The 27213-nt window shown below is 44.2% G+C and overlaps 1 protein-coding gene across 1 annotated transcript in view; it reads left to right on the top strand.

The window, feature by feature from the left end:
* Positions 1–25560, top strand: part of PBX1 (PBX homeobox 1) — a 220590-nt gene extending 195030 nt beyond the window's left edge. The window contains exons 8-10 of the mRNA XM_083621634.1: positions 1190–1279; positions 14105–20038; positions 20149–25560. Coding sequence (XP_083477760.1) covers positions 1190–1279; positions 14105–14197 — 183 coding nt within the window. The 3' untranslated portion in view covers positions 14198–20038; positions 20149–25560. The remainder of the gene's footprint in view (positions 1–1189; positions 1280–14104; positions 20039–20148) is intronic.
* Positions 25561–27213: the final 1653 nt, after the last annotated feature.

Here is a 27213-nt window from a genome sequence, read left to right as displayed (position 1 = left end):
AGGGATCCATCGGATGTACTGCCAGTGAATGCATCAATATCAGAATGAAGAGCCTTTGATCCTATTGGCGTTCCCCATTCCTGTCCCAAGAGAGGAATCGAAACTCTGTAACCAACCTAAACCAGTCAAAACAAAAACCCCAAACCAAACAATTTCATTTATTTGTTACCAAAAATTGTCTTTGGGGATGTTGCCCACGCTTTGTGAATGCATTTGGCTCTGGCTTCCTAGTTACAGTAAGAAGAAACCAGTATTTGAACGGAAAGAGTATTTCGCAAGATGCAACTTGCTTAGTGGATTTTCTAGGAGAAATGACCAGATATTTGTACCTCGGGCTTATTTTTCAAGATGTCCATATTGTCATATTCTGCTTGGTTTAATGACAAGAGAGTGGTGCTGAACTACAGAAGTTTCCCTCTCCCCCATTTCAGTGTCAAACTTCATTTAGCCATCCTATCCTAGAAGCCAGTTTGACAGGGAAGAGTGCAGGAAATAATCACTGGGGTGTAAGCCACTTCTTCCTGATGCAATGGTTGCAACAGCTTCTTAGGTATTTGCTTACCCCTTCGGGAGTCTCCTTTTACCCTTAGATAATGGTGCCAACCACTCAAACATTTCCATCTCATGTCAAGGTGCATTAAAAGCAAAGCTAGGTTGCATTGCTACTCTGAATGCAGAAAAGAAGGCATGCTAGATGGCAGGCAGTCTCGCGCGGTCAAGAAGGATGAATGGTCTCGAGAGGCAAGGCGTGAACCCTCATAACGCTCATTTGTATTAAGTCAACTCTCTTCAGTTGCAAGTGGCACTGAGAAACCTTGGGTTGAATAACTGGTGTGGATAGCAGGGTTGACAGATTTGGACGGAGTAGATTTCTTACCCCCATATATAGGAATTGCTAACTCAACCAAGGACCTCCAACCAACTTGCCTCCTTGTATATTTTTCTCCCCACCATTTGCTGCACTACTCAGAATCCAGCATGGGCTGCTGCTGCTGCTGCTGCTACCACTGTTACTATCAGGGATTATAGTGGGATGTTTGGAGGGAGGGAGGCATCTTCACTTATTGGAGTGAACACTGGGAAATCTTGATTATAGTCATATCATCCTATTTTAGTCACCCCCAAAATTAGTCTTGCCTTTTAATATCTGTGTTCCTAATTCTCTCTTTGTTGTTGTTGGTCTGTTTAGGTGGATACCCTTCGCCATGTTATCAGCCAGACAGGAGGATACAGTGACGGACTCGCAGCGAGTCAGATGTATAGTCCGCAGGGCATCAGTGTAAGAAAAATAGGCTTCCTTTTTTCTTTTTTCTTTTTTTCCCTTTCTTGTTGGTTCTCTCTTTCCCAATTATTTCAAAGCCATAGGGCTCAGAATGCCACTTAGTAGGACTTGTCTTAGCTTTACGGTCACCTAGTTTATTGCTTCTGTATCGGTCGTGCCAACGGCAGAGTTCTCTCTGCGAAAAAAGTGGCGATGGGGCAGGCCTTCTGCAGGCAGCTGGCGTCTAGGACTGTCAGACGCAATCAATATTCACATGGCACCTGCGGCCACTTGCGTTCTGCTGAGAGAGCTGCTAAACAGGTGACACCTAGTACAGTGGCAGGAGGGGACCCAGACATCTCCAATGAGAAGGCCAAGGGCTGGAGTCCATTGCAGCTGAGGGTGCCATCTAAAATAGTGGGTGGGCCCTCTCCCATTCTAAAAGCCAAAAATGGATTATTAACAGATTGATGATAATGACGACAACGATGATGCTAATACAAAAATTAGAGTAAGAAAAACCGAGGGGAGGGGTGGAGAGGGGGTGGAGAGGAGAGGAACATCTTCTACTTGTTCTGGGTTGCGCTGGCGGCTCCTCACTAGCATGAAAATTCATAGCGACAAGCTGTGTCGTACAGAGTGAAATCGATCAGACAGACACAAGGAGAACCGAGTGTAGATTCGGGACAGCAATCCAACTTCATTTCTCAGATCAATCATCCGCCATCTCAGTGGCGGTGACAGCAAGCTGGGAGAACAGGGGAGCCTGGAAAAGGAGGCTGCCGTACACTGTGTCGGGGGCTTCTCTTTGCCCCTTTAGAGGTCAGGGGAAGAGTTGCGCTCGAGGATTAACCTGAAAATACTGGGAGGGTGAAGCATGGTCCTGATGTTTCGACTTTCCACTGCATGCATGCCTCAGACGCGAGGAGCGCCCGTTGAGGGTGGTGGCAAAGGGCAGTAGAAGGTTTAGAGGCTTCTCTCCCACCCTCTTTAGATAACCTTCAGGATTTCTACTGTCTGCATTGCTCACAACAGTGCTAGGCAAAGCAAGTCTTTTCTCAGTGGGGAATCGTACAGCATGCTGCCGTTGGACCTGCTAGGCATTCTCCAGGAGCTCATGTCAAGTTGAAATGAAAGGAAGTGCCAAGGATAGGATGTGATGGAAGGGAAAGTCTTAAAATGGCTTGCCAAGACCCCCTCTCTCTCTCTCTCTCTCTCTCTCTCTCTCTCTCTCTCTCGTCCTTTCTGTTCAAGTACAAAATTTGAGGCCTTAAAAGGCAAGTGCTTAGATACCCAAAGTAAGTCGAAGCTCACGGGTTGGCAGGTTGGGTCATATGGGAGTGCATGTTGTTTTTCTCTCTGGGGGTGTGTGTTAGAGGAATCACGTGCTAGACAGAGCAACTCCAAGCCAATGTACATTGTGCAGGATGGGGCAGTAGCCAAGTTAGCTGAGAACAGTCACGTGTGTTGTTCACATTTCTGTCTGATTCGTATATAAAGTGAGGTGGAGGAACTAATTTAATATAAAAAGCCATACAGTTGAGGGGGACTGTATTCTCTCCCACTTCTGTAAGATGTTCTTCCAACCTAATTACAATATGAGGGGGAACCTGATGTGACAGATTGTAAGGAGAATGAGGGCTTATTGTTTTTTATTTGACATTAAAATTAAATGCCCCTTCGAGGACATCAAATATGGCTGTGCCTGCCATTTCCAGTTTGACCTAGGGTAGTAGAATTCTGATCTGTATTCACTTCAGACATGTGAAAGGTCCCATTTTTAATGCTCTCCTGTATACTTTCAAAGCCCTTCATGGAGTAAATCACAGAGAATAACTTTGCCTGGTATGTTAGTTTACTACAGGCATGGAAGCATTCAAAAATATGCATTTTCCTGCATTCTAAAGTGATACAATCCATAATTCTGTTACCTTGTTCTGCCAAATGTATACAAGCGCTCTAGAAACCCAAGGGGGTAATATAATAGAAGGGCTTAATCCTTACTACCCTCTGAGCTATATAGTCCAACGACTACATTGCTTCAACATCTTTTCAATATTTATGTGTCCTTTTTCCAAAGCCGTAAGAAGAAACTTGGATTATTGGCAGGCTTCTCATCATTAGGAGGAAGGAGGATGCTCCCTTGAAGCCATTGGTGGGCATGGTGGAGGGGCAGAAATGCTATAAAGCATGGCGTGTGACTTTGTTGTTGGAATTCTGAGCTGACTTCTTCTGAATTTAGCACAGGCATCCAAGCGCCCACGTTTGCACCGAGCCCTGACGTCACCAGGCAAGGACAGTAAAGCATTCTGAAGTAAATGCAACTGAACATGTGCAGACAATTATGTCTGATTATATAAACCCATTGCAAAAACCGGGCTTGAAAATGCCACATGAAAGAGCCTATCGTTCCACATTAATCTCTGTTAGCCGAATTCATTTCTATTCTGGCTCTTTAATACTGAGGAATAAATGAATCGGAGACTGATCATGATAAGATATGATACTTCTGTACAAATTAACCCTGCCCCCACCCCCCAAGGAGAAGCCCAGCTCACTGCAACTGAATATATATCTGAACACAGTAGTTTTCTAGGCTAAACCAAATCACCAGGGGATGCTCTGCTGAAGAAAAGAGCTAGGGAAAGGGCATGCGAGAGGAGATGAAAGCCAGCATGGATTCAGGTGCAGAACTGAAGCTAATTTGGTAGTCATTAATAAAGGGAAGCTGCAGAATGGGAATCAGCACTAATACCAGAAGGGACATGGTGCAGTTGCCTTTATCTTCAGGCCAGTTATTTTGGAAGAGGGAAGAAAGGCCTCTCTTGAAAGGAATGGCTTGCAGAAGAGGGAGAACAATGTATTATCATGCCATTAGAAGCACTGAGTTTAAACTGCTTGAATATGCTTTTACGTTGAATAAATGTAACCTAACATGAGCAGTGGGTAGCAGGAGGATGAGTTGCCAAGGTAAGCTGTGGAATCTTCTTGCTTCTGGGTTTCCAAGAGGACACGGAGAAGGCATCAATCATAGTAGATGCTCTCCTTGGTAACCTGAGAGCTTCCTTGCAATGATATGGTCCTTTCCTGCCCTGCCCTGTCCTTTTCTATATTTAAGAATAGAAGCTGAAATGGAATTGAATTGGGGGAGGAGTTAGCAGCTAGTAGTTCTGTTAAGCTGTTTGCAGCCTGTGGGAGCTTGTGACCAGGACTTGTAAACAGGGACATTTGCCAAGCGAGGCCTGGAATGCTACTTCACGGTGTCCGTAGGACCAAGAGACATGGATGGCGAGGGAGCAGCTGCAGTGACCTGCAACACCATGTCTGTCTTTCTGCCTAAGAATGTGCAAAACTACACCTGCGGCAAGTGCAAGCTGGTTGCCTTTGTGGAACAGAAGCTACAGCAACATGAGGCCCACCTCTTCCAACTTTGAGCTATCTGGGAAAGATGAGGACTTTCTCAATAGAGAAGAGTGGACCGTCTTGGAACAGCAACATGGGTGGGGTGCCCCTAAAGAGGAGAAAGATCCCATTGCAGGAGATTAACCCCTAGAAGGAACATGACACACAGAAAGAAACAGGACTGTCAGGAGCCATGCTGTATCAATGGAGCTGCAAATTTGATTCCAGGCCCGCTATATCCCTATGTTTTTACAGGCCCACTATATCCCTATGTTCTTCATTCTTGACTTGGAGGCTTCTGGCATCCGCTTGCAAATACAAGTTATTATATCCCACCACCACCCCTCAAATGCATTTTGCATGTGCATTTTCTCCATCAGATCTTTGTTCTCTTGAAATAACGGTCTGTTCTTCTATATGCTTGCTGCCACATTCTGTCCTATCCCATATTTAAATGACTTGGCACATTTACACTGGAAATGGCGCACATACTCAAATCAGGGAGATTAGATATGCAAACCCTGTGTGTGCGCGCCCTTCAATGGGCTAACCCAAACCCATGTCTAGATCAATCCTCAGAATTGGTCACAAGTAGCCGCCTCTCAACTGCTTGTTTACATCCCCATCTTTAGGGAGGAAACATGGGTCAAGCTCTAGGTGCCACACAGATACAGTAAGCATGCTGGCTCCCCTTAAGCATTTTGTTAGTGCTCAGAATGAATGATTGCAAAGCCCAGATTTCTTTCCTTTTGAGACAAACAGGAATGTTTGCCTTCATCATCCCTGGATCCCCTTCATTGCCTCCATCATCCCGTGCAGATGAGCCATTTTTAATAAGAGCCAGCTCTCACTGGCTTCCCCCAGAAATCAGTTTAAATACTGCTATGAGGCACCAGCAACCTCTCTTGTACAGAATCAGCTTTTCCCAATTGTCCCCTAGTGCCTAGCCAAAACTGAACCCTTCCTCCCAACAGCACCTTCCTCATCCCTTCATTGAGACCTCTCAGCTCCACCTGTCAGTCTTGTGCATGCAAAAAGTAGCATTTCTGACCATACTACCCTAATGGTAATGGACATAATATTCTGCCCAACAAACGAAATTTGGCCTCCAGGAACTTGCAACATTGGTGCTGATGTGTGCTGGTCACTGAACTCTCCTCTGTGCAGCCTATCAGCCTATCTGTGCAACGCATCATGTGCTCCATGTTCCCATGTGGCATGCAAGTCACATGTGTGTGGCTGAGGCAACCCATTCAGATGGGGGTATAAGAAATAAATTGCTGCTGCTGTTGCTGTTTGATGGGCAGGGTATAAGAAATAGATGGTTGTTGTTATACAGCTCAAGCCATCTCTCAATGTTTCTAATGATCATGTCACACACCCCTTCCAGGAAGTCTCAAACATGGACATCTAGAGGCATATTGATGCAAGAAGACTATTGTTCCTTACCATGAATCATTTACCTCTTCCTCAGTGTGACACCCTCCTATCCTAACCCTCATCCTCTGTGGTTGCAGACAAACTGGATGCTTCTACCATGTCCCTGAAACTAGTATGCAGGAATGAGTGAAATAAATGAAACAGTGTGCTATGTTTTTACATAAGCCTTCCTTCCTTCCTTCCTTCCTTCCTTCCTTCCTTCCTTCCACTTTTTTTTTGGGGGGTGGGGTAAACAATTCTAAAGCCAGATCAAGCTGAGGAAATTGCAGCAGCAGGTAATTTACCTGCTTCCACGTTCATAACATTATCCCCTACTTTAAATAAATAAAGTCTGGAGAAATAAGATCTCTGAATAAATAAGGTACACCTGCCAAAAGGACCCCTTTGAGTATATTTGGCCAGTGTATGTACTTACAGGGACCACTTTTTGCACTGATCTGATTTTTAGGAACAAAATTTAAAAAGTCCTTCCAGTAGCACCTTAGAGACCAACTAAGTTTGTTATTGGTATGAGTTTTCGTGTGCATGCACACTTCTTCAAATATCTGAAGAAATGTGCATGCACACGAAAACTCATACCAATAACAAACTTAGTTGGTCTCTAAGGTGCTACTGGAAATAATTTTTTTATTTTGTTTCGACTACGGCAGACCAGCACGGCTACCTACCTATATCTGATTATTAGGGTCAAGGCTCCGGAGAGTAGAGTCTGAAGCAATGGATTCAAGTGACAGTAAAGGAGATTATGACGAAACATCACGAAGAAGACAATGGAACAGGCTCTATCAGAAGGTGGTGGATTCTGCAGGTTTTTAAGCAGAGATTGGATTGCCACCTGTCAGGGATGATTGAGATCCCTTCATTGTAGGGGGTTGGATTAGATGACCCTCAGGATCCCTTCCAACTCTACAATCCTATGACTCTATGAATCCGGTATTGAGGATATAAGATGCAGAACAAACAGAAAAATAGGTATAAAAAAAATATTACAAGTTACGGAGGAACACCAGTTTCTCCCTTTATTCTCTATTGCAGTGATATTTTAAAGAAAAACAAGTTTCTTGTGGGGGGGCTTTTAAATTTATTTGATTTTTCAAATTTACACTCACATATACAACATAAATCATAAAACTGAGATTCCAAAGAATCTCCTGGACTTCCCTCCTCCCCTTTGTGGGTCCTATTGTTAGTCGTTTACTCCCGCGCCTTTTATAATAATCCAAATCTTTTACATCTCCATTATATCCAGAATTCACCATTAAACCACAAGTGCTTCATTAGTTTGGCGAGACATAAATTTCATGCTCTGTGGTTTCTAGAAAAAAAATAAGATTTCACCTCTGCATTTTAATGCATCACGTTTGTGAAGTACTTCCACATGATTTCTTGTGATTGTCCATGATTGATATTAATTGTGAGGAAATTTTGATATCATAAAATCTAATGAAATCACCTATAAAATATCATGAACCAGATGCATAGTGGGTAGAGCTACAACTATATGACCTGTTTTTGGCCATCCGAAGACCAGGGTGGGTGTGAAGTTGCCCCAACACTTCTCAAGCTGTTCCTGTTTCATAAAAGAGCAGGTGGTTCTGTGCTCCTTAGCCTGGACTCCCTGACTTCCATTTCTCTTCTCCAGTTACAGAGGCAGAGCTAGGAAGTGGGAGAAGCAGAAACGCCTCTCCCACCAGCCTTCCCTTCCACTCTAGGAATTGGCAGCTCTGTTGCTACTGTTTACCTTTGCGGCGCTAAGCAGCAGTAACCTCTTGGTTGCTCCAAGCAGAGAGCAAGGAGAGGTTTGTGGGGCATTAGTGCCAACTGTAGAGAGCCCTGGGTGCCCAGGCACCCACAAAAATTTCGACACAACCTCCAAGGCCCTGCAAAGCCTCCGACACAACTTCCGCAAGGCTCCTCTGCTGCATCAACAGCTGCCTTTTGAGCGCAGGTGTGCCCCCTTCTCCCTTCAGGACTTTCGGATGAACTTGTGGCTCCCTCCCAGCCATTGTCCACCTGTTGGTTGCTGCCGGTGGCTACTGCTTTTGGCACCATGTTCAGTCACGGGGCCCTCCCAAGTGAAGCGTCCCAGGGCAGTTGCCCTAGTTAAGGGTGGCTCTGAGCAGAAGCCACATGCAACAGAACAACAACAACAGCAACAATAATTTTATTTATATCCCACCCTCCCCAGCCGAAGCCGGGCTCAGAGTGGCTAACAACAGTAAAAATAACACAGTTTACATAAAATCACAGTCAATTGATTGAAATACATTCTAAAATCAATTCATTCTAAAATCAATCCAGAGTCAAATTAATGGCAACCATTGGGCTAGAGTTCTATGAGGATTACAGAAGGAGGGGGTCAGAATGTGCCTTGGCCAAACAGAGACAGCAGTCATATGCATATGTGGGCACAAGCACAATGTGGACACTGTATGGTGCAGGTATGTGTGTGAGAGAGAGAGCATTTGCCCGCCACACTGCCAGCTTTGGGCATGCCCTCTTTGACCACACAACTTTTTGTTCTGACTGCATCTGCCACTGGCTTGCAGCCCCCTAGAAGATTGACCATGAGGGAATGAGGCCCTTAAACTGACAAAACATCCTCCCTCCTTGGACCAGGATAACTAGGGAAGTACAAGGGAAGGAGCCAGTGGCGTAGCGTGGGGGTGCAGGGGGGGCCGGCCGCACCGGGCGCAACATCTGGGGTTAGGGCAAATCCACGGGTTAGGGGGTGCAAATCCATGGGTTAGGGGGCGCAAATCCATGGGTTAGGGGGCACAAATTACTTGCCTTGCCCCGGGTGCTGACAACCCACGCTACGCCACTGGAAGGAGCCAAGACAAAGCAAATTAGCACCCGGCTGTTGGGATCACGGTCTTTTAGCAGGTTGTTGAGCAGGAACCTGCCTATGCACTTCTAATTTGGGGGCTGCTTTGATATTGTTACGTCCATTCCTTTGTATTTTCAAGTGCTCCAAATCAGGTACTATACTGTAACATGGGAAATTATTGCAGCAGTGTGGTTTGGGCTTTTTCGTTCCATCATAGATCTCCCATCTGCTTTTCAGCATATGCATGCGCACACAAGCTGTATTCCACAGCCATTCCCACATTACAAAGTCACCACACTTGTGGGCCTGCCTTTCCAAAAATGCAACGTAAGAATCAAGCCCTGGATTTTTGGAATTGCTCTTGAGTCGAGGACTCAAGCTCTGGGATCCATATTTCATGATGTGCAGCTACAACCATAAGAAATCCTAGAACCTCTCAGTGTTAGTCTAGCTCTCCTTTTAAGGCTTCAGGGCTATTCTGTACAGTGGTACCTCGGGTTAAGAACTTAATTCGTTCCAGAGGTCCGTTCTCAACCTGAAACAGTGCTTTCAGTGCTTTTAACCTGAGGCGTGCTTTCGAGAATGGGGCCTCCTGCTGCCACTGTGCCGCTAGCGCATGATTTCCGTTCTTATCCTGGGGCAAAGTTCTTAACCTGGAGCAACCATTTCCTGGTTAGCGGAGTCTGTAATCTGAAGCGTCTGTAACCCGAGGTACCACTGTATTAGGAAGGAAGCTTTTGGATGGAATCCTGCAGACACTGATACAATTTACAGAGGATGGGGTCCTTTTCTTGCTTTGGAAATAAATCATGTTGCCAAGTATGAGTGAAGTGGGGGGTTTACTGGGTTCCAGAGTATTTCTGGGCTGAGAATGGGAGAGTAAGATTCAAATAGTAAGGATCTCTGTGTTGTATAAAGATTATCTCTTTCTCTATCTCGTTTAATTGGGTGTCTGCAATAAAGCCCCTTCTAAAAATAAGTTGAGTACACAATAGGAGCCCTCCCCACTCACCCCCCCCTTACATTTCCCGTTCCCTATAATGACCCGGCAAACACTAAATGTCATTTGAGTGCATTAAGCAGCAAACTCTCCAGTGACATAGCAATTACAGTTCTGAAATAGATTTGGTGTGTCACCGAAGATAAGGGTTTTGAAAGTTTCTGTTGTGATTATAGCTTGTAACTCCCACAAATAACAGGCTTCAAAATAAGAGGCTGCCAACAGGGCCATTGTGGCTTTCCCTCAGTGATGGCACGTAAATTGCTATTAATGTCCTGAGTGTACTTGAATATGCCAGTCTCCGGGCGGCAGAGTTGGCTCAGTGTCTCTCTTTACCCGGCTTGTCACTGTCGGGCTGATAATCTGTGGTAATTGCTGCCTCTTGCAGTGGTCAGGACGTGGAAGTGTATGAGCTGGCTGCATCTTCTGCAGTAAACAATAAGCCTGTCTGTAGCAAAGTAGGAGGATATGCAATACAACCTCTTTAGGATGTATGAGTAGATTAAAACCTAATGCGAAAAGACTGGATCTCCCAGGAATCTTTGCTTAGTTGTGTGTGTGTGACTTAGAAAGGTGAAGTAAGCCCAGCCATGCATGCAAATAGGTTGACTATGAACTGAGATTTACAATTTCTAACTGCCTAAACTTTAAACTGAAAATTAAAATGTGTGCTCAATGTAGCTGGCAGCAAACCAGGGCTCTGGATTTTTGCAGACATTCCGGCCACCTAGTTGATTTAATGTGATTTTTTAAAAGAAAGATTTTAAACTGGTGTTTATTTCCGGTTTGCATCCAGAGCTAGCTGAAATTGGCTTTTTAGCATCAAATGACTATGGGCTTCCTTTCAGCAAGTGATTCCCAAACCTTTATTGCCACGGACTGCCTGAAAATTGCTGAGGGTCTTAGCTGACCACATTTAATGTAAAGGATGTGCTGTCTCCAGTCTTCAATCACAAATCCACAGACCACCTGGATGAAAATCATGGACCACTGGTGGTCAGTAGACTACAGGTGGAAACAATTGCTTTAAGCAGTAAGAACTCAGTTGTATGTTTAACTGCCGTGTGGTTGGGAAATGGTCAGTGTCAAACCTTGGAATAACTTCCGGAACCTTAGCATGTTTTTGTCTTGATACTGGTCATTGACTGTAATAAAATGACTACTGCTGCTACAATGGTATGTTATCATGGGACGCGGGTGGCGCTGTGATCTAAACCACTGAGCCTCTTGGGTTTGTCGATCAGAAGGTTGGCGGTTTGAATCCCTGCGACAGTTTGAGCTTCCGTTGTTCTGTACCAGCTCCTGCCAACCTAGCAGTTTGAAACCACGCCAGTGCAAGTAAGATAAATAGCTACCACTGTGGCAGGAAGTTAAACAGTGTTTCCATGTGCTCTGGCACTCGTTGCGGTGTCCCATTGCACCAGAAGTGGTTTAGTCATGCTGGCCGCATGACCCAGAAAACTGCAGACCAACGCTGGCTCCCTTGGTCTGAAAGCGAGATGAGCGCCGCAACCCCATAGTCGCCTTTGACTTGACTTAACTGTCCAGGGATCCTTTACCTTTTTACCTATATTATCACTGTGAGCCCTCTTGCACCTTCAGTTGCTCACATAACTCATGTTCACATGAGTAGCATTAGACCAGAGGAAAGAACTCACAGAAAATCACAGTTAGCTTCTCACTTGCATGAGTCACCATCTTCTCACAACTATCTTGTGCATTTAATATGTGAACAGGTCTAAGTCTTGTAAGCTGAGGTCCATACACAACACTTTTTCTTGCTGTAGTTGGACGTTTGGATGAATGAGGACTTGAGAATAAGAGCAGTTTATATGTGAATTCTCTGCATGCCAACCTTGGTTTGCCACCAGTCCCCTACAATTCAGCTCATTAGGAACATGCGGTTCACATTTTTGTGTTTCTAATATGGTATGCGTTATACTGCACAAAAATTCTGGAAATACAGTTTCCTTACTTTTTTAACAGGAACTTGAGTCAATGTATCTCATTCTATATTTATACCTCATCTCTTCCTACCTTTAAGCACGTAAATGTTCCTCCTGGAAATTTGCATTTAAGGGCAGGCAGGATATTCTAGTTCCAAAAATGTCCGGGGGAGGGGAGGCTGAATTGTCAAATGACAGCATAGGAGCTAATTCCTGGGGGCCAAGGGGTCTCTCCCCCAATAAAATATTTGAGGGGGCCGCCCCCCAAAAAAGTTGATGGCCATTGCCATTCCAATGGTGTGTGTGCACAGCATCATGTGATCAGTTATGTGGGCGGGGCTTACCTGCAAGCCCCGCCCCATATTTTATTCAAGCTGGCCCCCCTGACACACCTGCCTGATATGTATCTCCAAAATGGAAGATATATTTGGAATCTGCAACTTTAATTTGAAATCTTAAAATTGTATATTTTTAAGACAAAAATGGAAAGCATGGATTTCAATATATGAAAGCCCCTGTGTGTATATGTGTGTGTGAGAGAGAGAGAGAGGGAGAGAGAAATGAATGGCTATTTTAGTGAGTTTTTCTAGATGGAAAATGAATTTGCGCCCTAGCTTATAGTGCAGGCTGCTTAACCATTTGAAAATTCTCGTGTTACAGATTTAGCATCCTTGGTTGGTTAGATACGGCTGTCATAATCCTTTGGACCACTTTTTGACACACTGAAATAATATACTTGTACACTACAATGGGGAATGAAGATGAGGCACAGATTTTGAGATCGCAAAGTCCAGAGCTTTAGCATATAACACCTCTCACCTCCCCCATGATTTCTAATTCTTACAAAGCCCTAAACCACTAGGGCCACATGTACCTTAAGGATCATCTGATACTTCACACCCCTGAGATTTGGTTGGACTTCTGTAGTCGCTAGAGAGATGCTGGGCTCTTCCCCATGCGTTCTCTTGGGGATACTCTCGCTCTGGATTTCCGGGGGGCGGGGGCTGCATTTCAATAATTTATGAAGTAGCATTCATGGAACAGGTATATAAGATCTGAATCAAGGAGCACCAGGCTCCTAGCCGCTCCTAGCCCCAATTGGTCGAGCTATGGGGCAGGGCCAAGACCTATTTCCTTTTCTTCAATCCATCTCCCATATAGCAGCAGCAGCAGGCTTTAAGCTTTTCAGCCAGGGCTCTATTATTGCACACATTAGTGCAAGGGCCCTTCTGAACTGCCCTAGCCACCCATTGGAATCTAAGAGAATGAGGGAGGCTGGGGCCCATTTATTTGACCTGCACCAGAACCAGGGGAGACGCCCAAACCAGCTAGGGAGACAGCTTGCTGTAGATTTTGGCACCTCCATGGGCAGTCAGCACAGCTGTTGTCAAACCGGCATCTGTTCAGGGCTTCCCTGAGTTGCCCGGTGACTTACTGTAACCATGGTGAGTTCCGACACCTATTTTTCTCGGAAAAAAATCACTGCTTATTATGTATATTACGCTATCACGTGCAATATGTGCTACACTCCCTCCAAAAATAAGTGAGCATTACTGAGAACCAACATTTTGTTAATGGGCTTATATTGCTTTGCAGTTCCATTTCTAGCATCTGACAAAGTAGACTAACAACGGAAGCTTATGCTCCATGAAAATGAGTTATTCTTACTTGGATCAACCTTTAAATACCGTATTTTTCGCTCTATTAGACACACTGGACCATAAGACACACTTCCTGCAAAAGCCAGGGATAGCTGCGCGAAGCCTCCGCAGGTCAGCGGGATAAAGGCTCCCCGCTGCCCTGCGGAGGCTTTGCGCCGCTAAGGCAGAAGCTAGAATAGCTAGAAGGAGCGCTGCACAGCTTGTAGGGGCTGGTGGGGGAAGCCTGGGTTTCCCCCGCCAGCCCCAAAGAGCAGCTCAGGAGCGTGCCACACTCGGCAATTTAGCTCCAGGGACCACACATTCGCTCCATAAGATGCACAGACATTTCCCCTTAGTTTTTAAGAGGAAAAAAGTGCGTCTTATGGAGCAAAAAATACGGTAACTGTCATCCTTTATGCAACTATCACCCACGACTAATGCGGCCGATCCCAGGGTAGGCATTGTGGACCTTAACAACAGCCGTCGTCCCCTTAGTGAGAGGGGAGCTCCTGCTGGGAAAGCTTTTGGGGGGCTTGAGCCTCTTGTTGTGAAAGTGACTGACAGCTCTCTCTCTGTTCCTTCTAGGCTAATGGAGGCTGGCAGGATGCTACAACTCCTTCGTCAGTGACCTCCCCCACAGAAGGCCCTGGCAGCGTTCACTCTGATACCTCCAACTGATCTCCCAGCAATCCGGCATCCCTGGCTGCCCCCACCCCCCTGCACCTGGCAGAAGTGGGGGCCGAGAAGGGAGGGGTTTTCTCTCCTAATGTTGACGCCATCAGGCTGGATCCAGAGCTGATCGGCAGACACAGCAAGAGTCTCCTTCTCTTCTCTCGGTTGGGATGCTTTTTTTCAGCCAATCTGGACACTACTTTATACTCTCTTCCCTTTCTTTTCTGGGTAGAAGTCACCTCTCCTTTTACTCCTTTTTACATCGCCCATTCTCTCACACCAGAATATTTTTTCAATCTGAAGGAAACAAACAGCCTCTAGAAGTATTTGTGCATTTTCATGATATTTTCTTTTTTCTTTTTTCTTTTGAGGAGTCAGCCTTTACCTCCCTCCGGCCCATCTGGCATCCACCTCCTTCTGTTTCTCTGATGTTCGCACTACCTCTTTGCAGGAGCCACCTAAGCCCTTCCCCCTGGCCTTTTGGGCGCCATTCCTACTCCTCCTCCTCCTCTTCCATGTAAGGACAATTGTCTGTTCTTCTTAAGACCCTGAACCCTTGGTGAAATTGCCTTCCAGGATATTCCCCGTTACAGGTTGGATAAATGCAATTCGGGTACTGCAAAGGTATGTCCACAACATGCCACAACATGTAACCAAGATGACCAGGAGAATGCGGGCAGATCTACTTCTTACCATCCCGTTGTGCCTTGAATCAAGCCCCAGTCACGTCTCCTGCCATTGGTCACTGCCGCTGTTTCCCATTCTGCACCCCCACCCCAGAACTGTAAAATTAGGGCCACGCATGCTTTCGCACCAAGGAAATTCACATTTGGGTGCTTGGAATAAAGCAATGCAAATGAAGTCAATTTGCATAATTTATTCCAGCTCCAATATTTGTGTTTCAAAGATTTGCGGGGGGAAATGCTTAGGCGTTTTGTAGGAAAGCTTAGAATAATTAGGGGAAAGTAGGGGAAACTGGATAAGGGCAGAGCGGTGGGAGCCATGCACAGCACAGAGGCATTCAGCATTTTACCCTCATATTTCTGAGCCTTATCCAGCTATTGCCTACATCCTTCCTAGTGTTTGTGCACAGCCATGCTGTTTAGAATCTTGCTTTTTAAAAAATGACATCTGAACTTCTCAAGATGCCACATTCTAAGCAAGGTGTCCAACTCTGGACTTGCACAGTGAAGCTGCAGAAATCGCAACATACCCACAGCCCTGAATACACTCTTACCATTTAACTGCTTAGAGGCCATTTTGGCATCTAAGCAGTATTCAAATTATATATTTTAAAAAATCTGTTAATAGGGAGAGGAAAGTGAGAGCCCAGCTCCTGATGTTAAGGTCCTAGGGTGCACATTGTATTTTACTTGTGCACATAGTCAACAGGGATTGTGCTTGTGTAGCTTCACACCTTACTTATAGGTTTGTGAATGGATCCTTGCTAAAATGGTTACGGTTGTTTTGATCTTGAAAAAGAGAATTATAGTTTGGCTCTCCATTTTCCTAGTGGAAAAATAAACAATAATAAGGAAATAGGCAGACTAGTTTGGCCTTCATATTGGACCCACAAAAACCCTTAAAACAGATACCTCTTTGACTAGCAAATTATGAAAAAGATATTTGCATGCCAGATTTAAATTATTACCTGTTCTCAGGCAAAGCCCTCCTCCCACAGAGCAAAAAGAGGTAGTTGGCCCAGATGGCAGAGAGGGGGACAGACAGACAGACAATTTCAATGAGGCTTGCTCACAAGCGTTTCCCAGTGGATTGTATGCCAGTCAGCAAGAGAGGACACCATTGGCATCTACTGCCTGAAGTATGCAAGTGTTTTGGGGCTTTCCTACCTTTGATGGTACAGAGGCTGTGAAAATATGTCTCAAGTGCTCTTTCACACCTTTAGAGGGACGAAGAGATACAAAACCATCTCAGCTATGGGCCATGGCATGCTAGTGGCAAGTCAAAGAAGTAGGAAGCAACTGCGAGCCTCAAGAATTGCATCCTCTGGCCCAACATCTGTTGCCTTATGATGGCAGTTCTTCTCAACAGGGTGGGTTGAAGCTGTGGCTTTGATGTTTTCTAGAGCGGCACACTCACAACCGCTCCATGAAGATCAAAGCTCCTTAGCACTCCCAAGTCTCCTTGCCCCTTGTAATTGGGATGGTTAATGTGCGTGTGAAGTTAGGGGGCTTCTGTCTATGTTGTGATCATCTGAGAAAAGAAGACTGAGGTGGCAAATAGCCAAGATTGATCGATGCAAATTGAAAAAAAGCCAAGTCTGAGATGCTCCAAAGAGCTCTGGTCCACCCACCTCAGTGCTTTGTAGCTGCTAAGGAGGGGCAAAGCTGATTTTGTTGGTGCAATCCTGTGCATGCATCCTCAGGTGCAAGTCCCACTGAATTCCACAGGACTTACTCCCATGTAAGTGTGTATAGGATTGCAGGCTGTGTCAGCTTTAGAACCCTACCCTTCCCTTGTGAACATTCTATGAAGCTTCCTTATATCGAGTCAGAACATTATTCCATCGTGTCCTTATTTCCCTGACCCACTGGACGCACCTGAGATTAAAGCCAATTGAGCACTACAATTTGTTCACCCGAGGTGGTTGGTACCTCTTAGGAAGTGCGAATGCCTGTATTCAGTTTCCTGATGTAATTAGCATAGTTTTGATTAACTGCGTTTCTTGTATGCTCTTTACTCCGTATCTCTCCTTGCAATGTTCACGTGGACCACTGTATCATCGGCTGTAATGTGTGAACAAGAGGCATCATTCACTGGAAAGCAAATCTTATTCAAGCCCCATTTAAATGTGTAGGTGGATAGTCTTGTGCAGTAACATTCACTACTTTAACCTCGTACTGGACAAGGATCTGAATTTTATCATTTCACTTGCGTGGCAGTAGAGACAGGGGAGATAAATGGATCTGCATTTATCTGCCTGTAACAACATATCTTCCTCCTTCTGGTCTGTCATGGTATACGGTACTAACTCCTTAATGGTACATACACTGGTAGTGGTTCTCTGCATATCCAGATTTACTATTTTTATTTTTATTATTATATTGATTATTATTAATATTGGTTATTTTGATTACCTGTGAGCTGCCTTTTTCTCATACACTTTTGCTTCATTATTTTCTGCCCAGAAAACCCCGACTTCGATACCAAAAACAAAAAAAATTAAAAACTGCAGAAACTAAAAAAAAACTTAAAAATTTTAAAAAAATTAAAAAATTCAAATCTTTCAGCTTTATTAACATTTTCCATTGTTTCTTGCGATTTGTGTCTCGTTCTTTGTAGTATTGATGATAATGAACATTTGATAATGAATGTTCTTGTATATTCAGATAAAGGGAAAAAAACCAAAAAAGCAGTCTGAATTTAATAGTGTTTATAATAAAAATAAAATAAAAAGTTACCCTCATAGCACGCATCAAAGGACAGGCCCCCCATCCTGTCTTTACTGTGGCAAACAAGCTCTTCATACCTGTATAGTTTTTAACACCAAACTACCTACATTCACCCTTCCTTTGTTTCCATTTTTTATTATTATTATTTCCATGCATTTGTGAATTAGTTCAAGAATGCTAGAAAAGTGTAGAGTTGTGCACATTCATTTCCTGTTACACAATGTTTTTAAAAAAAGTGACAGTAATTCATTTTGTAAAACTTTTAAAAATGGTTGGAATAGTGAGCATAATAGGTACACCTAATACTTTATGTTTACTAACTTTGAAAGCCAGAATTTATTTTTCTTTTCCATTCTCTGTTTTGCATTATTTGAAGGAGCTTTTATTTTAGGGCCCAATCCTCTGGGAAGTTATTCAGGGCAAGCCCCACGGACATGAAGGGGAGCTGCACCACAGAATCTCCTGCGCAGCTCCAGTTCATTTCAACAGGGCATGACCCTCGGTTCAGTTTTGTTTTTTGTCAGACTACGGCCTTGAAAAAAAACATCTTCCCTGCTTCCTCACTCCTTAAACCTTTTTACTATATTCAAAGTGATGTGAAAAGCTTCATTAGCAAAACGCAAAACAAAAAAACCATCTAATTATTTCCCCCCTGTATTTGCATGATTTGTTCTTTTAATAAAAATATTATTATTATACATCAGTTCGTTGCTTAAGCTGAAGGTGGAAGTACAAAAATGAGCATGGAATTTGAAACGTGGGACACTAGCAAAACATTTGAGTACATGCCTGAAGTTCACTTAAAACTCAGTCTGTGATTGCTGAAATGATTTGTTTAATATGATTATGAAGCAAGTTCCTTGAGGACTGCTGCATGGAACTCCCTAATGAGGATGAAATTCAGCAGTCCTGGGAAATCTAAACCCCTACCCAACAACTGGCTTTCTTCGACAGCCTTTTTGAAAAGCAAAGGTGGGCCAGTGTCTCAATCCACTGCCTGTTGGGTGAAAATGCAAATCCTTTCTTATCCATACCAGTGTTCAAAACTCCCATTGTTCTAGGCGCACTTTGCGACAGGGAATTTCATTAGCGCAAGCAGTTTCTGAGCTCCGGGTGCAGTACTGCACCTAAGATTTCAGATTAAAACTGCAGAGTGGAAGGAAAGGAGGACCTTTTTCTGCCTCCCCACTTCCAGCTACTCTCTGAAGACTGGAGAAAAGACCCTCTCACGAATATTAGGGGGGTGGGCAGGGGAAGGACTAGACCATGTGAAAAAAGAACATAATATTTTAGCTGCGGTTCATTCATTTCCAGCTTTCTATTCTTGTTTTTAAAAAAGAAAGCGCCTAAACATTCCGTTGTTGTGCCCATAATAACCAAGGTTTAAGGTGCCATTTAGCTCCTAGCTTTCATATCTCAGTTTCTAACACAGATCCATACCTGAAAATTTTGAACATTCCATGGATTTAAGATCCTTCTATTGCCATGTTCCATCATCTTGGCCACCGTGAGCCTCGGTCATCTCAAGTGAGCCCTTGAAAACCTGTTTAATCCAGGGACTTAGTTCCGGAATAAACAAGTAATAATAACACAGATTACAATGTGCCTTGCCCTCACCTCTAAGTAACCTCATCTGGGATTAGTGGGCAGCACATTTGGTTGAGAACTGGGCTACCCAGGCTCCTCCTCAAGCTGTCATGTCCCTGTGGCAATCCATGCGGTTGGGAGGAAGTCTGTATCGGGGCAGGTTGCTGAGTGCTCAGGGTTCCAGCTCATAGGGCCAGCCAATGCATTTTGGTAGGCTGCCCTCTTCTAGACATCCTCCCAAACCTACAGATAGCATTGGGGTGAGGACTTGATCGTGGAGGGCATGGCAAATGTGTGCAGCCCCCATTCTGCATCATAGAATCATAAAATTGCAGAGTTGGAAGTGACCACTAGATTCATCTCGTCCAACCCCCTGCAGTGCTGAATTTCTTTTAGCCCAACATGGGGCTCAAACCCCCAGCCCTGAGATTAAGAGTCCCATGCTCTACCGACTGAGCTATCATGTGCCGTTAATTGCATGTAATTGCATACCTGAACAGGGTTTCAAGGTCAGAGGTTTCTGAGATATGTGAACCCCAGTATCTCCTTTAAGCATCACTTAGCCATATTGCTTATATTAACTCCTTGAGGGTCGGGAGTGATAGGCAAGCAGGTATAGAAATTTCATTAATACTACTACTAATAATAATAAGCCACCCAAAGTTCCTCACTTTGATCTCCTAGGGTTCACTTGAGCCTTCAAAATCCTGACTCCAGGCCACACCAACTATCCAAGGCTCATGAAACAAGAAAATATATTTTAAAATACAATCTAGCAGAAATCCAGTTTTCAAATGCTCAAAGAAGCACCGAGGTTCAACATTTCTCAAGTGTTTAAGATTAATATGTGACATTTTAGTGTATTTTTCATCTTTGTTGGAAGCCGCCCAGAGTGGCTGGGGAAACCCAGCCAGATGGGCGGGGTACAAATAATAAATTATTATTATTATTAAACAGCAGATTTTACATTTAGTTTCATCCTGCCTTTCTTGTAGGAACTGATCTTAATGGCTTGGCTGCAGGTCCTAGTCAGTCTTAATTCACAGCCAAGCTTTTTCCAGCAGCAGAAATAAGTAAATGTGTTCTTCGGTGTGACCCGGCAGTAAAACCCTTGCAAGTTTACCTTGCTTAGCTTAATTGCCAGGAACATAGTTTTGGGATCACAGATGAAGAAATAGACACTTTGCCGAACACGCATGACAGCCGCCATTATAATTACAATGCAGCAGATAAGGTTAAAAGCAATGTTTTATTCAGGGGGTGCTCAAGGACACGCAGTACCAGCACCATTTTTTCTAGAAGAAAAGCACTGATTAAAACTAACTAGAGCTGAGCTGGGAAGGGCGGGGGCCTCTCAAAAAGCGGAGCCCCTCCTTCAGCGCTTTTACATTAAATATATCACCAGATATGTCCCATTGCTAAAGACAACCAGGTTGGTGCTCCCTGTTATGCCATTTAAATCCCCACAGTACAAAACACAAACAAGAAACAGAAAGTATTGGCCCAAGTGCCTTAGCAACAAGAGCATACACAAACACACACAAACACCATTCAGAATTAAAACAAAGCAGTGGCCTTTACTTGTGCTGATTGGCATTGCAATGTAGCCAACTCTTCTGTCGACGTAGCACCACGACATCATTACACTATATTTCTTGTGATGAGTTGAGATCAAAGGCGGGTCTACCTCCCCTTGTGCATAGAATTGTTGAGTTTGAAGGGGCCCCAAGTTTCATCTAGTCCAACTCCTCAATGCAGGAATCTCAACTCAAGCATCCATGCCAACCCTCTCTTTAAAAATTAACAAGGAAGGAGAGTCTGCCGCCTTCCAAGGGAGTCTGTTCGACTGTCAAATAGCTCTTACCATCATAAAGTTCTTCCTGATGTTTAGTTGGAATCTCCTTTCTTGCAGTTTGAAGCTGTTGATTTGGGTCCTGCCCTCCAGAGCAGGAGAAAACAAGCTTGCTTTATCCTCCATGTGACAGCCCTCGAGATACTTTTAGATGGCTATCATATCTCCTCCCAGTGTCCTCTTTTCCAGCCTAAACATACCTAACTACCTCAGCGGTTCCTCAAAAGTCTTGGTTTTCAGATGCTTGATCATCTTGCTCACCCTCCTCTGCACATGTTCCAGCTTGTCAATATGCTTCTTAAATTGTGGTGCCCAGAACGGGACACAGGACTCCAGATGGGTCTGATCAAGGCAGAATTGAGTCATAATATGATCAGATCCCTGTTCTTCTGTTGATGTAGCCAAGAACAGCATTGGGGTTTTTTTGCTGCTGCATCACACTGTTGACTCATGTGAAGTGTGTGGTCTACTAAGACCCCTACATCTTTTTTGCATGTCTTAAGTGTATGATCTTAACATTTGTCCCTGTTGAAATTCATTGTTCATGATCCCATTCTCATTCTGGAAGAGTGAGAGAGGGGATTTCAGCCATTTTCTCATGGGGCAGGAGAAATTCTAGGGATCTTCAGGTGATGAAAGTATTTTCCATTAAAAAATGCAATCTGAAACAATTTGCAGTCAGGGCTGCCATTTTCTCTCACAGTCTCTCATTGGAGTGATGCTACGTCATGACATTGTGGGGAGAAATGGTGCCCTGTTGGAGGTGAATAGTTGCAGAGCTGAGCAAGTATATTTAAGAGAGAACTTTTTTTCTGCTTTCTTTGTAAGCCCTTGCCCCTCAAAAGTTTGGATTTTCTTCTTAACTTTCTCATCACCCAATTCTTTTTTGGAGCAAACCCTCAGCCTTCACAGGATCACATTGTTAAATGGATCCAAAATCAGTCCAGTTCAGGCACAGTATTTGCCCTATATCTGCCCGTGTGTAGACGCAAGTAATTCATTCTGCTTCTCTGTCATCTTATCTTCCTCCAGCTCACCTTTGATGCCCTTGCCATTCAAAGGTGCAACAGCCTCCTTAGCCAGTCCCTTGCTACTAATTATTTACTTTTTTGGTTGGTCTTAATGTTTTAGCAATGTGCTCCTCAGATTGTTATATTTAGCATTCCTTTTTGTCTGCTTGCATTTCTTTTGCCACAGTTTTTGCTCCTTCTTATTCCCCTCACTTGGAGAAGACTTCCGTTTTCTAAAGAAAGCTGTCTTGTCTCTAATTACTAGAGTTTAATAGCTTGTTTGACTCTGTTCGCTAACCATACATTAACCACACTGACATTATCTTTGCTCTGGTGGTACCTTTCTTAATCTGTGGTATGCAGTATAGCTGAGCTTCTAATACTGTGGTTTTAACAACTCCCAAGCATTTTGGAGTGATTTGACCCTCTTGGCAGCCAAGTTCCTTCATCCAAATTTTTGCGAAGCTTCCTATGTTGAAGTCAAATGTGACTGTGTTAGATTTTCTTGGCAGTCGCACATTTGTATTGAATTCAGGGCATAATGTGGGGGCTGTGACCCTGGGTGCAGAATCTGGGAGGGGAGCACAAGTCCCTGGGTGAATGCAGAGGGTTTTCTTCACCCTCCATGTCCCCCTGCTCCCACCCATCAGCTGACAGGCAAATGCCATGCGCTAGGTGGGGGTGGGACATGGAGGGTTAATAGCACTCTCTGCACCCCTCCCTCATCCCATGTGACACCACTGCATGAAGGACCAGTAGCATTTCAGAGAAATCTACCTTGAAGGTCCTGGCTATCAACATTGTCACCACAACCTAAATTTCACTTCCAGGTCCTCATGACAACATTTCCCCATGTCATTCATGCCAGCCTGAATCATGAGCATTCACATTCATCAATCTATGTTCCTAATGGTTAAATCGCCCACTGACAAGATCCCTTCACCCCACGCAGAGGAATATCCTCAGCCTGAGAGGATAACTGCTCATCTCCCAAGGAAATGGTCCCTTCTAAGGGATCGTTTTTGTCTTCCTCAGAATGGTGGCCTTCTTTCCAGAGACGCTCATTCTTCATGACAGCAGGGATGCCGTCATCCTGGGAGAGCGACTCAGGTATCATGTCCCTGAAGGCCTTGCCACCAACTGCTCTGCCCCTCTTTCTGCTCCTCCAGCTCAGCCATCTTGGCGTCAAGGGAACAAATCTAAAGGCTAGGGTTTGCTTCACCCACAACCTTTGTCCAGCAGGCAGACAGCCGTACATATGACAGACAGTGCAATCTGCTGGCGGGAAAACCACAGCACAGTTTCTGGGTTTCTAACGGCATATCTGTTGTGTTGTTTACCAATGAGTTTACTTGGGAGCTTGAGATCTGTTAGATCAAAGGGCAGTCTGCCCTAGTCTCCTTGCCCTGCTACCAAACTATCTTAGCTGCTTAACTCACCTGTTAGCTTAACAGTTTGTCGCTGGGGAAAAGAACGAGGTGAACTTTACAAATCCCAACCCCAGCCTGCGGCCCTCCAGATGTTTTGGCGTACAACTCCAATGATCCCTAGCTAACAGGACCAGTGGTTAGGGATGATGGGAATTGCAGTCCAAAACATCTGGAGGGCCGAAGGTTGGGGATTAAAATCAACGCCATTTCTGGCTTCCCCACTCCCATAACACCCTCTCTCAACTTTCCCTTTAGACTTATGGGCCACTGATGGTGGCTTCAGCACCAAGGAGAGCGAAAGCAGAACATCTGTTCCCCCTCTCCCCCTCTAGTCACTTGGTGTTCTTTTGGTGTGCTTGCTGTGCAGAAGAGGGCAACCAAGATGATCTAGTGTCTGGAAACAAAGCTATATGAGGAGCACTTGGAGGCGCTGGGTATGTTTAGCCCAAAAAAGAGGAGACTGAGAGGAGGTACGATAGCCATCTTCAAATATCTTAAGGGCTGTCACATGGAAGAGGGAACATGCTTGTTTTCTCCTCTGGAGGGTAGGATTTGAACTGATGGCTTCAACTTACAAGAAAGGAGATTCCAACTAAACATCAGGAAGAACTTTCTGACAGTAAGGGCTGTTCAGTGGTGGAACAGTCTCCCTCGGGAGGTTGTGGACTCTCCTTCCTTGGAGGTTTTTAAGTATGGCCATCTGTCATGGATGCTTTAGCTGAGATTCCTTCATTGCAGGGGGTTGGACTAGATGACCCTTGGACCCCTTCCAACTCTGATTCTATGATTCTATTCAGTGGGTCACAGAACCAATGGCCCTCCATAGCCTCTGTGAGAATTGCATTTTCCATGGGCCACTGTGCTGTTCATCCTGATGCAACAACACCAAAGTATTGGGGGGGGGGGTAGGAAACAGACTTCCTTGCCTACTCTCCCCTCCCACTTGCACTGCCACAGCTCCTGTTGCCCACTGCTGGTAATTCTTCTAAGAGTGGGGAGGATATTTGGGAGACCAAAGGGACTAGCAAGGAAGGGTCAGATTGAAGTTTTTCTTTTTCTTTGAAATAACTTCCACGGTATTTGACTTTGTAACTAAAAGCAAGCATAGCTAGGCATGCACCCACTCTGTTAGGTGAGCAAATACTGTGCCCCTTGTAGCTAGCCCTAACAGTGCTGATCCAGCAGATTTGCAGAATCTGGGCCCACGTTTAGAAGGCAAATTCATTGAATGTATGGTAGCCTAAGCCTCACTTATCTCCAGATTTAAGGCAACCCCAAATCACTGTTACTCTACATGTGGGATGACTCTGTATATAGTCTGTCAGGATGAAATCTCAATCTGGCAAGAGTCTATGTCATCTATCTCACATGGCACAGAGAAAGTGGTGCTCAACCCATCTAAACTTTATTTGGTCAATTATGGTATCTCTCTCAAATTAGCACTGAAGCTGCCATTTATTCTTGGAGTTATAGAGTCAAATGTGTTTTAGGCAGGATCAGACATTACTTTTTCTTCCAATAAGGAAGAGCCCATAACTTGTCCTTGATGATACTGTGTTTTAAAGGATTTGCAGAACTAAGCTAATTTTGCAAAGGCAGTTTGAGCTACAATTTAGCACCTCAAAAATTGGCACTGTAAAATTGGCCTCCTTATTTGCCATTTATTGTGAACTTTTCACATCACACTTTGTATCAGTCCCTTATTTTCCCCATGCAACTTTACCTAAAGCTTCTTGAAAATATTATTACCCTTGCTATTATCAAAAATGTATTATAGCATACATTGTTTTTGCTTATCACGAGCCCTTTTGTTGAGTGTAAAGACACCCTGCTTTGTTCTGAATTGCTTTGTCTTCATTCTTTTGTTTCCAGTAGGTTCCCCATAGAAACCCTAGGAAGTGTTTCCTTTGATTTACATCAAGCTTTTCTGCTCCTTTAAAAACAAAGGCCTCTGTCTTTTTAATTCCCACTGAAACTCTTCTGTTCTATAATAATACTAACAAGGTGTAGGTTTTACAGTCTCCTGATTTGTACTGGTAATGCATATTCCAAATAAATAGTTTCTTTTGTTGCAAAAGTGGTGTATTTCTTGCACACAAAGTCATTTTTTCACCCTAAATTCTTAACACAATTTAATAACTGGATGCTAGACAGGGACCGTATGGTTCTCCATTCCACCCGGCGCTGCAGAATAAGGGTCCGAACCAAATCGGGGGCAGCCCATCTTAACCCCAGGAGGATGGCAGCTGTTTCTAGCAATATGGAAGTTGGCTTAGAAAAGGAAAACATCTAAGCAAACATTAATTATAAAACACATGATTATCACAGGGTCTAGTTTAATTTTCAGTTACCACCTGGAGAACTCCACTTCTACGTGCAAAGCACAGCCATTTGGTATTTTACAGGAAACCACAATCAGTTCTTACAGGAGGACCCAGAAGCCATTTTAAAACAGGCACAATTTAAAATTTGATTACAGTTGTTGAAATGCTCTGAACCTACAGGAAAGGGTGAGCTAAAAATAAAAATAAATAATCTATTTCATCACCCGAGCGAGCCAGTGTTCCAGTTTCTTTTCCAATAGTGACAATTTCTGGGAACCTTTTCAGGAGCTATTTCCATTGAAATGAAAGGACATTGCACAGAGTCCTAAGACTTTCAGAACGCTTTAACATCACCACTCTTGCAGACCTGAATCGCAGAACACCCAGGAAATAATGCAGTCACAGTATTAGGCAGTGGCTAAACTTTGAGTCCTCAGCTTCAAAAGTCCGGATGTTTTATGGAGACTTGCATAGCCAGGATAAATGAATGAACCCAAGAAGAAATATGACAACTGTTCCATACCTCTGGACTCACGAACTAACCAAAAAAACAAAAAAAAACCAGCCTTCAAAATTGAGGACAATGTGGAGTCCAGGTCTCTGGAGAATGGATTGCTATAAAGGCACAAAGGTTTTCAATTCAACTTATCTCTCCCATTACCCTAAGAAACATTTTTGCAAATAAATAAATAAATAAATCACAAAGGTTCCAGAAATATGTGTTTTGAATCTAGGATTCCCAAGCCACTATTTCTCCCTTGCTTACTTCAATGCCAACTTCTTTTTCTGTCAAAGAAAGTGCCTAGAGCCATTTCATGATAGCCAGGGATTTAAGAGGTGTGGTTCCTCCAAGATCTGGAGATGCAAAATAAGCAATACCTGTTGAATAGCTGTCTTTTAGGCTACAATTAAGGGTACAGAGCCTGAGGGGAGACGACTCAGCTTTAGCAACTCTACACCAAGCTCATTATGGCAGCAGATTTGCTCTCCAATTCTTCCCTGTTTGCAAGGCCAGTTTCCATTTGCTTAGGTAAAGGGACCCCTGACCATAAGGTCCAGTCACGGCCGACTCTGGGGTTGCGGCGCTCATCTCGCTTTATTGGCCAAGGGAGCCGGCGTACAACTTCTGGGTCATGTGGCCAGCATGACTAAGCTGCTTCTGGCGAACCAGAGCAGCGCATGGAAACACCATTTACCTTCCCGCCGGAGTGGTACCTATTTATCTACTTGCACTTTGACGTGCTTTTGAACTGCTAGGTTGGCAGGAGCAGGGACCGAGCAACAGCAGCTCACCCCGTGGCGCGGATTCGAACCGCCGACCTTCTGATCGGCAAGTCCATTTGTTTAGCAGTGCCTTGTTTCATTCTGCACTCAATAAACATGCACCTGGGTAGTATTCCTGTCCC

The sequence above is a fragment of the Podarcis filfolensis genome (genome assembly GCF_964270895.1).
Source record: "Podarcis filfolensis genome assembly, chromosome: 6".
Lineage (NCBI taxonomy): Eukaryota > Metazoa > Chordata > Lepidosauria > Squamata > Lacertidae > Podarcis > Podarcis filfolensis.
This window is presented reverse-complemented; position numbering and strand designations above follow the sequence as displayed.